General features: G+C 36.3%; 1 protein-coding gene across 2 annotated transcripts in view; it reads right to left on the reverse strand.

Moving 5' to 3' along the window:
* The window catches only part of LOC126175336 (calponin homology domain-containing protein DDB_G0272472), a 147,914-nt gene that overhangs the window by 43,267 nt on the left and 89,775 nt on the right, over positions 1-14,872 (reverse strand). The window contains exons 7-8 of one of the 2 annotated variants that reach the window (XM_049922058.1): positions 14,696-14,782; positions 3,088-3,168 (exon numbers count right to left, since the gene is read on the reverse strand). In XM_049922058.1, the coding sequence (XP_049778015.1) occupies positions 3,088-3,168; positions 14,696-14,782 (168 nt within the window). The remainder of the gene's footprint in view (positions 1-3,087; positions 3,169-14,695; positions 14,783-14,872) is intronic. The other variant, XM_049922066.1, reaches the window with a different exon arrangement.

Below are 14,872 nucleotides of genomic sequence, written 5' to 3' on the forward strand. Positions count from 1 at the left end.
ATAGCGTATGCTTCCAAAACCGTGGTTATGTCGAGAAAACCGGGAAAGAGCCCCGGTTAAATATAACCGCGGTCGATTCCCTCGTTTAACTTTGATCGATGTTGGGGCACCAGAATACTGCGCTGAACAGGATTATATATCGACTTAACCGCGGTTAACTGTTAATCGAGGTTGGTGCACTCGGCCATTAGCCACAGCACAGGGGATTTTTCCAAAATGAAATTTTCGATCTGCAGCAGAGTGTGCACTGATATGAAATGAAACTTCCTGGCAGAATTGAAGTTGTAGGGATGGGGTGTGAGTCGTGCTTGGGTTGCTCAGTTGGTAGAGCGCTTGCCCATGAAAGGCAAAGGTCCCGAGTTCGAGTCTCGATCCAGCACACAGTTTTAATCTGAAAGGAATTTTCACTCAATTAATTCCTCCTTACATTCTGGAAACCATTTTCCAGAGAAGAGTAAGGTATAATTCACCTTAAAATTTTTGGTCTCCTTTGTTACCCAGTTCGTGACAAAGAGCCAAATTATTTCAGTGGTGATGAAGTTGCAGTGCACCACAGGCAGTGTCCAATGAGAGCAACACACTTTTCAAAAGGTATTCTTGCGGCCCTGCTGTCACGAGTGTTCGAGTAGGCCTCATAAGACATGGCACTAGATGAAAGCTCTATATTTTTGTTTTCTGTTCATTATATTCTAGAACTCTTCCTCCATACCACAGATGGATTTCACGACACTGGGTTTATCACCGTGCGGTATCGAGGTTGATTAAAACAATCCTGGATCTGACCGATAATTTTTCAAAAAGTTCCTAAACCTCTCTTCATAATGTAACCACTCTTTGTAGTGTCTGGTATTCTCCTTATAATGATGATCTACATCTTTTTATGCAATAAAATGTAAGTCAACATTTTGCACGAACCAATCTTCGTTCCCAATGTGGGTCATTATAGTTCTTTTTTCCAGTCCCAGACAGTGTTCGAATTCCTCCTTTCCAGCCTCTCCACTTCTCCATGATAATCATCTACATTTTCCGATGCAAAAGGCATATTTAAGTCCAATTTCCATATAGTACATCAAAGGATTGTTTCACTCATATCAAGAAAATTTTACACTTCAGTCTTCAACTTTTCAAGTACGGCTGCTACTACTGGAAATTGCTTTCCCACATAAAAATAGTGTACCTACCTTCTTGTGACTACCTGCGTAAATCCAATGCAAACTTCTGGCACCTGCCACACCACTGTTTCAGTAATTAGGACATGAAGTTCCTCCAAATTCTCTCAAAACGTGCTGCACTCCACTTTCAATAGTACAGATATTCAGAAGTCCTACTCACTGGCCATGATACAGAACTGTTCACACCCTGTTTTTTCAGCTCCAAACCAAGAATGTGTACTGTTCACCATGAACTTTATCACAACTCTGTAAATGATGCATGTTTCTAAACAAGCAGAGGGCAACTAATTATATCACAAGACTGTCTCACACGAGTAAACAACAACAAACAGCAGTGCAGTTGTTTTCTATCCACAGCATAAACACTGTAACAACGATTAATGAAATGGAAGTACTCTCCAGAGATGTGGCAACATAGGATATGTGATCACGAGGAACAAAAAGGCGCAAATGCAAATAACTTTGAACATAAGATATTAATCTGTATGCACATTTATGTGCATAATTATGTAATGGATGTGAAAGGCAACAACAGAGCTTTCATTTACATTTTTTTTTTTTTGTGTTTTTCATACGTATCACCACTAGGCAAATTGCAACGGCCTACATCTGACATTATTATGGCGAAACAATCAATCAGAAAGAAAGAAAAAAAAATAAATAAATAAATAAAAATAAATAAATAAAAAAAATATCAACTGAAAGTGACAGTGGCTTTGTCTTTAATATGTGCAAAGGAAGTTAGTAAAGTAATTGTGGCCTGCCTTCTGTGACTCTTCAAAAAAAAAAAAAAAAAAAAAAAAAAAAAAAAAAAAATACACACTTCCTTTTAATCCTTTCACAGACGCATTTTTTGTAGCAACTCAGCGAAGATAATTTTTTTGCTATCCTATTACAAGTAGAAGTGTGAGCAACTGACTAATTTTTGATAATTTTTTTTGTGATTTAGGACAAAAAACTACGGTGGCACCTGTATCACCTTTGTGAAGTATTAAAACTGGTGGTAAATGGATTTCCCACTTTTCTGTTTTTATTCTATTTTTTTTTACTTTATTTTTTAAAAAAATATTTGTTACTGATATCAAAGTTTACTTATCACAATGTGAAAACAATCCTTGAAACTTTATCAGGCATTAAAGGTAGGAGCTGATACAGGCCACAATAATGTATGTTGCAGAAGCAAAGCAATGTGTTCCGACAATACTAGTGATCCCACAGCAAACAGAAACTGATTGTTGTAGCGGTTTTCATACACCTGGTGCAGTGTACTACCACAAGATGTCAGGCACAGACAGAGGTGGCAAAACATATTCCCAAAAGCTTTCAGATACCCATAAGTTGGTGGTAAGTATGCTGCCCAAGGACCACAAATGACAGATTAATTTTATGGTAAGTATACTTCCCAAGCTCTTCCAGAAACTACACTGGTGGTAACCATACTTCCCAATCATCATTGTTGTTTGGTGGGATATATACTTCCCACAGTCCTCAAGGCTATATTCACAGCAAACAGAAACTACAGCTGGTGCTGCAGGAACCAGGAGCATACAGAAGTGATAATACATGCTCCCTTAAACGCTGTAATGAAATACGTTTAGTGGGAAGTATATCCCTCACAGCCTGCAAAAAGGCTAAATGTTGCTGGGTATATCACTCCCTTTCCAACTAAAATACAATATTCATACACCAAATAAGAGTAGACATTTCCATGATTCCCATAATATGCAACACATTAATGGTTTCACTCCCTACATGCAAGTTACACACAAAGGAGCCGTAGAAAAACTAAATGATGAAAAATTAAAAGACTGGAACTTGACAAATATTTATTCTGTAAGAAGGAATAATTAAAAATGTCTTTTCAGAAACCATGTGCAAGAGACTTAAGTAATGAAATTACTACAATCAAGATTACCTCTTTCATGTTGTCTTCTGTTGTCTTGTTAGAATTCTTTTGAAATGTTGGGCTCATTAAGCAATTTGAAATCGCACTAACCTGTAACAAGTAAAATAAATTCCACAACTTCCACATTTACTATAATTCAACAAAAACTGTTCCAGCTGAAAACTAGAGTAACAGGTTATAACTTCTGTTGATACTCAAATTCTATATGGTCATCTCTGCACTTGTCTCAGTAATGTAATCTCATATTTGACTGATCGTCCACTACAATTCACCAGTCCCCTATCATTGCTCCACCTGGTAAATTTGTCGTAACTATTATTCTTACATCAACATACAATGTTTTATTACTGCGAAAGTGATTCAAAACATCGCATCAACAAAAGTAACGGTCAGACAGTCTGATCTAAAAATTTCTTCATTTGTTTCCTAAAGCTGGAAAGAGCAACTCAGACAACTGATCAAAAAAAGTGCCATGGTGCAAGGGAGTCAAAGGATCAGGTAATAAAACAAGATTGGTTGTCATGAAGAACATATCACTTACGAATCTTGAAGTAAGAAGATAAAACAAGTCAACAATTAACAATAAAGCCACTTCACTTCTGAGGTTCATGTAAGCTTAATAGCAAACAATTTTAAACTTCGACATGCAACACTGAACAGTGGCTTGCTTCAACAGTGAAAGCTGTGTTTTATCAATAGCGTGAACAATGGATTGTTTTATATAGCAAAGTTGTGCTACTCAACATCAAGGTGCTAAAGAACAATATCTTATGTTTAGTAAACAATAAAGGAACTTAAAATAAGTTGAAAAATACAATGAAGAACATTAGATATCAAGAATGAATCTTGACTTATCAACTGAGTGTATGTTGATATGGAACTTCTTGGCAGATTACGACTGTGTCCCAGATGGGAACTCAAAGCTGGGACCTTCGCCTTTCACGGGCAAGTACTCTATCAACTGAGCTACCCAAGAACGACTTACGACCCATCCCCACAGTTTACTTCCACCAGTATCTTATTTATTCCTTCCAAACTTCACAGAAGTTCTCTTATGTAATTTATAGGACTAGCACTCCTGGAAGAAAGGATACTGGTAGAAGTAAAGCTGTGAGTATGAGTCATGAGTCATGCTTGGGTAGCCAGTCAATAGAACACTTGCCTGTGAAAGGCAAACAAAAGGCTAAGCACTTGAACCAAAGTCCCAGGTTCAAGCACTGGTCCACTGCATGGTTTTATTCTGCAAGAAATTCATTACATGTTCTGTCACATGAATTCCTATAAGAGCTCTAGTTCACCTATTGCTATGACACATTTACATTTCACAGAACTGTTCAATGTGAAAACCGAGATAACATTTTCTGACATGTTTGACAAACAAGTGACTACAAATTAAATAACAAACTGTACAAGATACCTAGTAGAAAACTACCAGAAACACACATTTTAGCCAAGAACAATAACAGAGATTCTTCTTCAAACCATGCAACTTAAACAAGTGACACCATTGTATGCATCTAAATATGAAAGAGTCAGCTTTATTTAAGGCATCAGGCTGCATGAAGGTAATTTAAGTAGAACTCTATGAATGATCAACATTCTATTGAGAATCATTGTTTTCCATAATCCAACCTCTTACATAAGCACAACGATGACTTTTTACATAATTTCTTAATTGTATGTTAGTGAAGTTTGCTTTGTCAAGTGCAATATTTTCAAATATAAAAACTTGCACTGGGCAACAAAGCTGTCACAGATGTGGGTAGACTGAAGTATGTGTACTGTAGATGGAGCAGAATCTGTGTACCAACAAACCTGCCATCAGTATACTTTTACATTATATTTTTACTACTCTAGTACAGCTGAGGCAAATATGTTACACACCAGTTTAGATGGACCGATTGGCCCTCTATTTCAGTTTTAACACATAGCATGAACACCTCTGAAATATGTCTTTTACAAAAGTTTCAACTATTGCTAAGCTTTTAGATGTAGTTAATACAAGAGTACTACTCAACAGCAGACTTATCTAGTACCATAACATCACGAAGGAATAATTTCAAGTCAGTAAGCCTGCAGTCAATACTGTTTATGCAAACAAAATGTTGAAAAAGGACCAGTGAACAAGTTCTCTTGAACATGATGAAAGCATCTGTGAGTTATTCTGTAAGATAATTAGAAAAAAAAATACTATTATCTGTAATATCAACAACAGTGTGTGTCTTCAGCCACTGGAATCCCATACAAAATGAAGAGCACAGAAAAAGAATGTGCTTTGTCCACATTATTACATTGATATTAAATTTAATATAAATGAATTCCTTAAAAATTTAAATTGTGGTTTTACTAGCATAATAAGTCATGTCATGCATTCAAGGAAAAAACATGCTTCTTGCATACTCTAGAACTCAAAATATTGCTAGTAAAACTGTATTTTTTGTCAAAAATTGTGTGTGTGTGTGTGTGTGTGTGAGAGAGAGAGAGAGAGAGAGGGGGGGGGGGGGGGATTTTCGTATTGAAAAACGATGTTTGAAACAATAAAGATACTTCTTCGTAAACACGTTCTCTTTCCTAATTTAACTTCATGTAATACAGTGGTAAAAAGAATAATATATACTGTCACTTTGTCCCAACATCCACTTGTAAGCCTAGTGTAAAGTGTCAGCGTAAAACGCTCCAGCTTCCTGTCAGCAATACTCCAGCAAAACCTGGAGGTACTGATACCTTGCTTTTGATGTTGCTGCAGGTCCCATGAAGATAGATAATAATAATAATAATAATAATAATAATTATTATTATTATTATTATTATTATTATTTCTTTCTTTTCTCAGACATTATGTCTGGTCAAAAATGGAAAGTGAAGCGGACCTTGATCAAGCGTGACTTCCTTTTAACTGTACGGTATATGTTATATTTCATTTAGGAACTTTCGGGTAATTGAACATGTATCAATAATTACGGATTTCTGTAGTTGTATATATAAGTTTGGATGTGGCTGTATTGCATTGATGTACTGGTAGATATTGTGTGGTATGACTCCTGTTGTTGATAGTATAATTGGTATAATGTCAACTTTATCCTGATGCCACATGTCCTTGACTTCCTCAGCCAGTTGGATGTATTTTTCAATTTTTTCTCCTGTTTTCTTTTGTATATTTGTTGTATTGGGTATGGATATTTCGATTAGTTGTGTTAATTTCTTCTTTTTATTGGTGAGTATGATGTCAGGTTTATGTGGTGTTGTTTCATCTGTTATAATGGTTTTGTTCCAGTATAATTTGTATTCATCATTCTCCAGTACATTTTGTGGTGCATACTTGTATGTGGGAACATGTTGTTTTATAAGTTTATGTTGTAAGGCAAGCTGTTGATGTATTATTGTTGCTACATTGTCATGTCTTCTGGGGTATTCTGTATTTGCTAGTATTGTACACCAGCTTGTGATGTGATCTACTGTTTCTATTTGTTGTTTGCAAAGTCTGCATTTATCTGTTGTAGTATTGGGATCTCTAATAATATGCTTGCTGTAATATCTGGTGTTTATTGTTTGATCCTGTCTTGCAATCATGAATTCTTCCATCTCACTGTATATATTGCCTTTTCTTAGCCATGCATTGGATGCGTCTTGATCGATGTGTGGCTGTGTTAGATGATACGGGTGCTTGCCATGTAGTGTTTTCTTTTTCCAATTTACTTTCTTCGTATCTGTTGATGTTATGTGATCTAAAGGGTTGTAGAAGTGGTTATGAAATTGCAGTGGTGTAGCCGATGTATTTATATGAGTGATTGCTTTGTGTATTTTGCTAGTTTCTGCTCGTTCTAGAAAGAATTTTCTGAAATTGTCTACCTGTCCATAATGTAGGTTTTTTATGTCGATAAATCCCCTTTCTCCTTCCTTTCTGCTTAATGTGAATCTTTCAGTTGCTGATGTATGTGATGTATTCTATATTTGTAGCATTGTGATTGAGTAAGTGTATTGAGTGCTTCTAGGTCTGTGTTACTACATTTCACTAATCCAAATGAGTAGGTCAATATTGGTATAGCATAAGTATTTATAGCTTTTGTCTTGTTTCTTGCTGTCAATTCTGTTTTCAGTATTTTTGTTAGTCGTTGTCTATATTTTTCTTTTATTTCTTCTTTAATATTTGTATTATCTATTCCTATTTTTTGTCTGTATCCTAGATATTTATATGCATTTGTTTTTTCCAACACTTCTATGCAGTCGCTGTCGTTATCCACTATGTAATCATCTTGTTTAGTGTGTTTTCCCTTGACTATGCTATTTTTCTTACATTTGTCTGTTCCAAAAGCCATATTTATATCATTGCTGAATACTTCTGTTATCTTCAGTAATTGGTTGAGTTGTTGATTTCTTGCTGCCAGCAGTTTTAGATCATCCATGTATAGCAAATGTGTGATTTTGTGTTGGTATGTTCCAGTAATATTGTATCCATAATTTGTATTATTTAGCATGTTGGATAGTGGGTTCAGAGCAAGGCAGAACCAGAAAGGACTTAATGAGTCTCCTTGGTATATTCCACGCTTAATCTGTATTGGCTGTGATGTGATATTATTTGAATTTCTTTGGATATTAAGTGTCGTTTTCCAATTTTTCATTACTATGTTTAGGAACTGTATCAATTTAGGATCTACTTTGTATATTCCCAATATTTGTAGTAACCATGAGTGGGGTACACTATCAAAAGCTTTTTGGTAATCAATGTATGCGCAGTGTAGTGACCTTTGTTTAGTTTTAGCTTGATATGTCACCTCTGCATCTATTATCAGTTGCTCTTTACATCCTCGTGCTCCTTTGCAACAGCCTTTTTGTTCTTCATTTATAATTTTGTTCTGTGTTGTATGTGTCATTAATTTCTGTGTAATGACTGAAGTTAATATTTTGTATATTGTTGGTAGGCATGTTATGGGGCGATATTTAGCTGGGTTTGCTGTGTCTGCTTGATCTTTAGGTTTCAGATAAGTTATTCCATGTGTAAGTGTATCAGGGAATGTGTATGGGTCTGCAATATAACTGTTAAATAATTTAGTTAGATGTGAATGTGTTGAGGTGAACTTCTTTAGCCATAAATTTGCTATTTTATCTTTTCCAGGGGCTTTCCAATTGTGAGTAGAATTAATTGCTTGGGTGACTTAATGTTGCAAAATTATCACTTCAGGCATTTGTGGTATCATCTTGTATGTATCTGTTTCTGCTTGTATCCACTGTGCATGCCTGTTATGTTGTACCGGGTTTGACCAGAAGTGTTCCATGTATACCGATGACACAGCAAACAATCTTATTTCCATAGCATTCCATCTCAATTACATGTACAAATCAGACTGATCAGCTGGAGCAAATACAGCAACATTTTCAAATGACACTAATCTGTGCCACACCACTGCGTAGGGGAACTGACAATCTCATACAACAGAAGTGCTACATAAATGTTTAGCTGAAGACATCACATGTAAAGGAACTAAATACACACCTAGTGGCACATTCTTGGAAGGTAACCAGATCAAATTTCCTTCGAAGGCTTCAAAATCTCAAGCTAACGAAATGTTGAACCACATATTTTTAATCTGTCTAGATCAAAACATACCACATCAATTAAAGAAGCTGGATACTTAAGACTGGTAAAAAGAGGCTTTCTTGCATACATTTAACAACAGGATTCAGGAGCCACAAATATTTTGAATTCTTAAGAAACTCACTGAAAACTAAACTGTAATGAAGATTCGTATCTTTTGCACAAACAATGGAAAGTAATTTGTAAATTCAAATTACAATCAGACAACTTTAAGTCATATACGAGAAAAATGGTGTAACAAGCCACTGTAACAACTATTGCTGTGAAAAGTATGGTGCTTACTCTTTGAAGCTCACTTCTCCACAAAGTTTGGGATAGAAGAGTCTCCACAGTAATCCATTTCCTAAATGGAACATCTAAGAAAGAACACAAGATGCTGACCAACAAAACTTGGAACGAAAAGAGGTCAAGTTTTCAACACCTACGAATAGTTGTTGTAACACATGAAACACAGTGACTGTATATCTGTAGTTTACTGCACGGACAGTAAAGTGTATTGGTTATCTGAACTTGCTCATAAGTGATCAGCAAAAGCAACAAGTGTAACTTATAATGAAGAAATGGTTTACAAGAATTTATTTGAAACATAATTATGATCAATCACAAGTATAAATTAATTTTTTTTCAGATAAATTGAAGATGAACTAAGAATAAGACTGGAGTAAGTTTAAACATAACTGAAGACTATTGGGCTAATTAAAAATTTGCAGGCCACAAATGAGAACAGTACAGAAGAATTCATCTTTGATGTTTATCCGAGCCTTTTAGAATTCCTCCACCCAAGAATATGGATGAGGATGTTTGATAACTTTCTACACATTTATTCAAATCAAATGCATTGATAATGAAAGGAGCACAATAACTGGATAGCACTGACAAATGTCTATAAAAGAAGAAAAAATTCAGTTGTCTTCCACACAAAATATTATTAATGCCGAACAGATTAATCACAAAACATTTAACAAGGCCACATTGTAAACAATGAAAATCATCTTTCCAAAAGACATGCATAAAACAATCATTTTCATTATGATGAAACCTGTGCACTAATAACAGCATAAAATTCACTAAGATACAGTGGAACTCTGTTAGCACATCCCTTATTACCACATTTTTCTGTATATTACATCCACGTTTGGAAATACCTGCCCCAATTGCATTAACCACACATTAAAATCACTCATGTTCACCCTCCCCACGTAGCACATTCATATTAGGCACTGTCAGCCCCTGCTACTTTTACTGACAATAGTTCTTAGAGAGGCGGGAGTATGAAGTTTGCGAGCACAGAGTGCGGAATCGTGCAGGGAGACTGTCATTCTGGGGCTGGGAATTCAGCACATCAGACATTTCATTTTCTAAATGTATTATTTCTGTGCTACAATTAAGTGTATTAACACAGGCCGAATACACGGACAAGGAAGAGGGGGGAGGGGGGGGGGGGGGAACCCCAGATATCCTGGTTAAAAATAATTTTTTTACCACGTGAAAATACACTTTTTCCATGTTAAATGACAGTAGTACACTTTCCCGCAGAACTGTAAAACTTGTGAACCCTTTGAATGGTTAAGGTTTTATACACCGGCATAGAACTTTCTGGCACGACAGAGAGAGAGAGAGAGAGAGACTTTTGAAAGATCTTTGATGTGCAGCAATATATATGCTGCATATTTTCGTATGCTGGAAATTCTTCTAAGTAGCTGAACCCCAAAGTGTTAAATTTTAAATGCGAGTCAAATGCTCTGTGATTTAATAAATTCATTGCACATTCTCATACTTAACATAATTCATCCTTTGTAAAAGGAAATTTAATTTGAAAGTAACGCTTTTCAAACCACCATTTGCAATATTTTCTTACTACCTGTAGGAAATAGGTTCACTTCAGCAGTTGCCACAGACCGCCAGAAAACAGGCATTTTTTACTGCGCTGGCGTAGCTCCAATGACACAGGAAGCTCGTATATTTGTACATATAAAGCATTAAGAGATCTTAAATTATGTCATAAAAGAAACAGGACATCAGGGGATATTCAATGAGCATCGGAATTTTGTAAACCCTACTAAAATGCATAATTTGGCTTAAAGTGCACACTCATATGTTCAGATTCACAATTCAGTAGGCCCCAACCTGATATTAAGCTTTTCCAGAGTAGTTTTTGGGATGTAAATTTTCTTGGAATACCACCACTTAATTATCTCGTATTTGGTTCTTTATTATGGCGTAATACAAGAAGATGAACACGTGCACTTGAAATTCAGTGAACAGTTGAAGCTAGCCAATAGTGTGGAATGAAACACTTCATTTCAAATAAAATGTCTGCCGCAGCGGGAAAGATTGATAAAAGACAAATTCTTTAGCAAACCAACAACAATTATTTCACTGTTCTGCAAGGCGAATGATTAGTGCTTGACTGGCAAAAACATGGAAATAAAAAAACAAACTAATTACGTATTTTAGACTTCTGTAATTATGTGAATACACTGATTGAATTCATTGATAGCTCCAGGCCACAGAAATCCGTTTTGAGTTCATTTTACATGAGAGCTGTAAGCAAAGAGGAAACAGCAAGATCACGAAACGTAAACACGGTTCATGTGGAGACTATCTCCTCCCCTCTACAACTCAGACTGCTCTGCACATGTGCAAATCTGTCAGCATGGGCGCACCAAAGGAATTTACCAGGTAGCATATGACTGCTCACTGCTACTGCAAATACAGCAAACAGCCACACTTCAAGTAGCCAGATGCAGGAACTGCTTCCATATGTGACTTAACTGAACATGAGCCTGCAGCAACTGCTCAAACAAACCTAATGTAAACAGTCATGATGTCACGCTCATCAGAAGCAGTCTGTTCTTATGAAGTACAGTATAACGCCACCTTTATGTTCCTGGACTTAACATTTTCGTACCATTTACAACATTATTTTGTCATACTCAGCAAAGGTGCCATGATGATTACAACAATCATGAAACTGCCTATGCACAGTAGAGACAGTTTGGAAATGATTGCGATTAGTAATGAACTCTTTATTCAAACAAACCTGGTTACTCCCTCCAGCCACCATGCCAAACTTTAACACGTTTACTGGTTCAAGTCCGTTGAGTAGAGTGCTCTGGTGTCAAATAACTTAACCATGTAATCTTTGTAAATGCTACTGGATGGCCGACATCATACTTTTTCTTTGCAAACATTTTTTCGTTAATGCATAAATCACAGGAAAATTATAGATATTTTGATTCAAAATCGGGTGCAACTTAACACTGTGGACATAAAGAATTTTCCGAGATGAAAAGATTAATGAGGGAAACATATCTTGCTCCTGAAAAAGGCGTTAAACTCTCGCGACAAATGAGCTATCATTTTATCAAAAATAAGTGGTGCTCTACGCATACTGACTTCACAGCATTTTGTTCAAAAGATAATTGACAAAGTTAAAATACTTAAATGTATCTCAACAGTTGAGTAGCTTGTTCACATGATGAAAATGGCAATAGAGAAAAATTAACACAATCGACTGATCACTGACTGGTTTACAAGTTCCCACCAGTATGTATTAAAAAGCTGGAAGTTTGGATCCAAGCCTGCTTGTATTGTAATCTTTACTGTATCATGCATATTGATCTGTGTGCACTCAGTTTCTGTCAGATTTACATTGCTGTCTCTCAGGAAGGTAAACAGGATCAGAATTTATCTTCTAAATGGCACACTCGTGTAACATGGGGCTTACATATAAACTGTTTTTATTATTATTGTTGTTAAAAAAGAACATAAATTGTTAAAAGAATCCAGTGTAAGAATGTTAAAACCTCAACAAAACATGAAGACTATTAATGCGTGGCAGTTAATTATATAAAATTGATCCTTACATTAATACAGATATCGCCAAAAAACAAGAAGTAGCCATTGGAAATATTACAATTCTGATAGGTCTTCGCTAACGTGACAATTAAAATATGGAGAACAACACAGTCACGAATATACGTATGAGTTACTAAACACCACAGAATGACATTTCCATCCCAGGTACACATTTCTGTTCACAACAACAACAACAACAACAGCAGCAGCAGCAGCAGCAACAACAACCACCACCACCACCACCACCACAACCACAACCACAACCACCATTGTGGTAGCGAAAAGTATATCACTGATTCACTGCATTAGTTTAATCAGTTTCACATAAACTCATTACTTTAATCATTTTCTTCTACCTTGATAATTGTTATTCTTAATACTGCAACTGTCCACGCAAATTAATTCCTCTCATTTAGACAATCATTTGTGAAAAACTATCAATGATATTAGCAGTGGCTTTACATACACATGCATCTGCACAGCAACTACCAAAGACAAGGTCTGAAACCATTAGATAAGGTAACTACACCTGATAGATCCCACGGCAACAGAAATTCGGGACAGCTTTGTATCCTGCACAAGGTGGAAATCTCAATTCATCATGCAACACCTAGCTGAAGAAATGGAGTTCCAGAATAATTCTCTGTTTATTTTCATAATAGTGAATGTGGAGGAGAGAAATCTCAGCTATGCATGCAATTAATTGGAATCTGTAGCTTAATGAGGCTTTAAGAGAGAAGAATGGTTGATCATATCGTATACACAGTACAGACCCCAAGTTCACGGCTAAAGACATTGCCACATTAAAAATCTGAGGCATATGAGTTTTGAAGGTATGTTTACTCAAAATTAAGTCCTTCTGATACAAAACATTTATCAGAATATGTTTCCAATGTAGTCATGGCTTCAGAGAAGTCTTCCTTTTGAACTGTTTGGAGTTTTATTTGTCAAAGCCTTCCAGACCACCTCACTTGAGTCTTATCTTGAACTCAAGAAGTAACTTTTCAGTTTAGGAAAGAAGAAAATTTCACAGCTGGGAAGTCTGGTGAACAAGCTGAATTACGCAACACTGAAGTTAGCTTTTCAGTGATGAACAGCTGCACAGGAGACAAGGCACTGTCACATAGAAGCGGGTTGAGAGAGACCACATAATAACTGGCTAAGTTTCAATGATCTCATTACATGCAAGCTGCAACTTGATGAACACTTGGTTCCAGAAAACACCATCTCTTTACAAATGATTCATTTGCTATTGAAAAATACGGATCCTTGAACTGTTCGAGCGCAGTTCTTCCAGTGTTTAGGACGGATGTTTTTGAATGTGAAAGAGGTGTCAGACTTAATCACTGACAACAATGATGAAGGAGATCACAGAAAGCTTGGGACTTTATCCAAATCTGATGTATCAAGTTCACCAAAAACTTTTACCCAACGATTCCATCGTGAAAGGCTTCATAGACATATTAAAGAGATTTCACAACCCATTCATAAGTAAAACGGTGAGCTTGTTACCAGTAATAACATTTTTGTAGTGGTCAAGCACATATAAAAAGACCACTCCATCGTCCATCGGTTCCAGTGTTAAGAGTGTGCAATAAATCTTGCACTCGGTTCATATCTGTTCAACTCTTAAAAGAAAATATACAAATCCACTGTTTTGGGATTTTTATTTCCTTATCACATGAGATTCTGAACTGCTTATGTATTCAGCCGGGTGGCCTAATTTAGATGGTGTGATGTTTTGGCAAGTTGACTTGTTGCCACCGACCAGTGACCTAATGTAAGACTTTCTACTGCTGAGTGCTGTCTTTACACCCCCTACCTCCTGCTCACTGCCACAGTCTGGCAACACCACCTAGATGCAGCTCCATTAATGTGGTTGGAGCAGGAGGGGGAGGGGGGACGACGACGACAGAGTGCACAGCCGAGACTTGAGTCTTCATCGCCTACCAGCCCTCAGAAAAATGTTTCTGTTGCTCAAAAATGGTTGTTTCATTCAGGCTTCTTACTGACTGTACTGTGAATACAAGTATGCCCATCCATATATAATGTGAAAGTGTTACATCTCATCTGATACCTAAAAAAAAATCATCTGATACGTAAATTGCATTGGCCTTTGCAACACACAACAAATTTTAAAACTAGATATTGTAATTGTGGTACCTCTTTCTTGCTGGTGATTTTTACTTTCTTCTTGGAATATTTATTGCTGGAAACATTTTCTGGTAGGAATAGTTTTGTGACAGGCTCCTATAGCATAAAAAAATACAGCATTAAAAAATCTGAAAGGAATTGTCACACAGAAGAAATTACTCTTTCTGAAGCCAAAGTAATATGACT

Source organism: Schistocerca cancellata, chromosome 1 (genome assembly GCF_023864275.1).
Source record: "Schistocerca cancellata isolate TAMUIC-IGC-003103 chromosome 1, iqSchCanc2.1, whole genome shotgun sequence".
Lineage (NCBI taxonomy): Eukaryota > Metazoa > Arthropoda > Insecta > Orthoptera > Acrididae > Schistocerca > Schistocerca cancellata.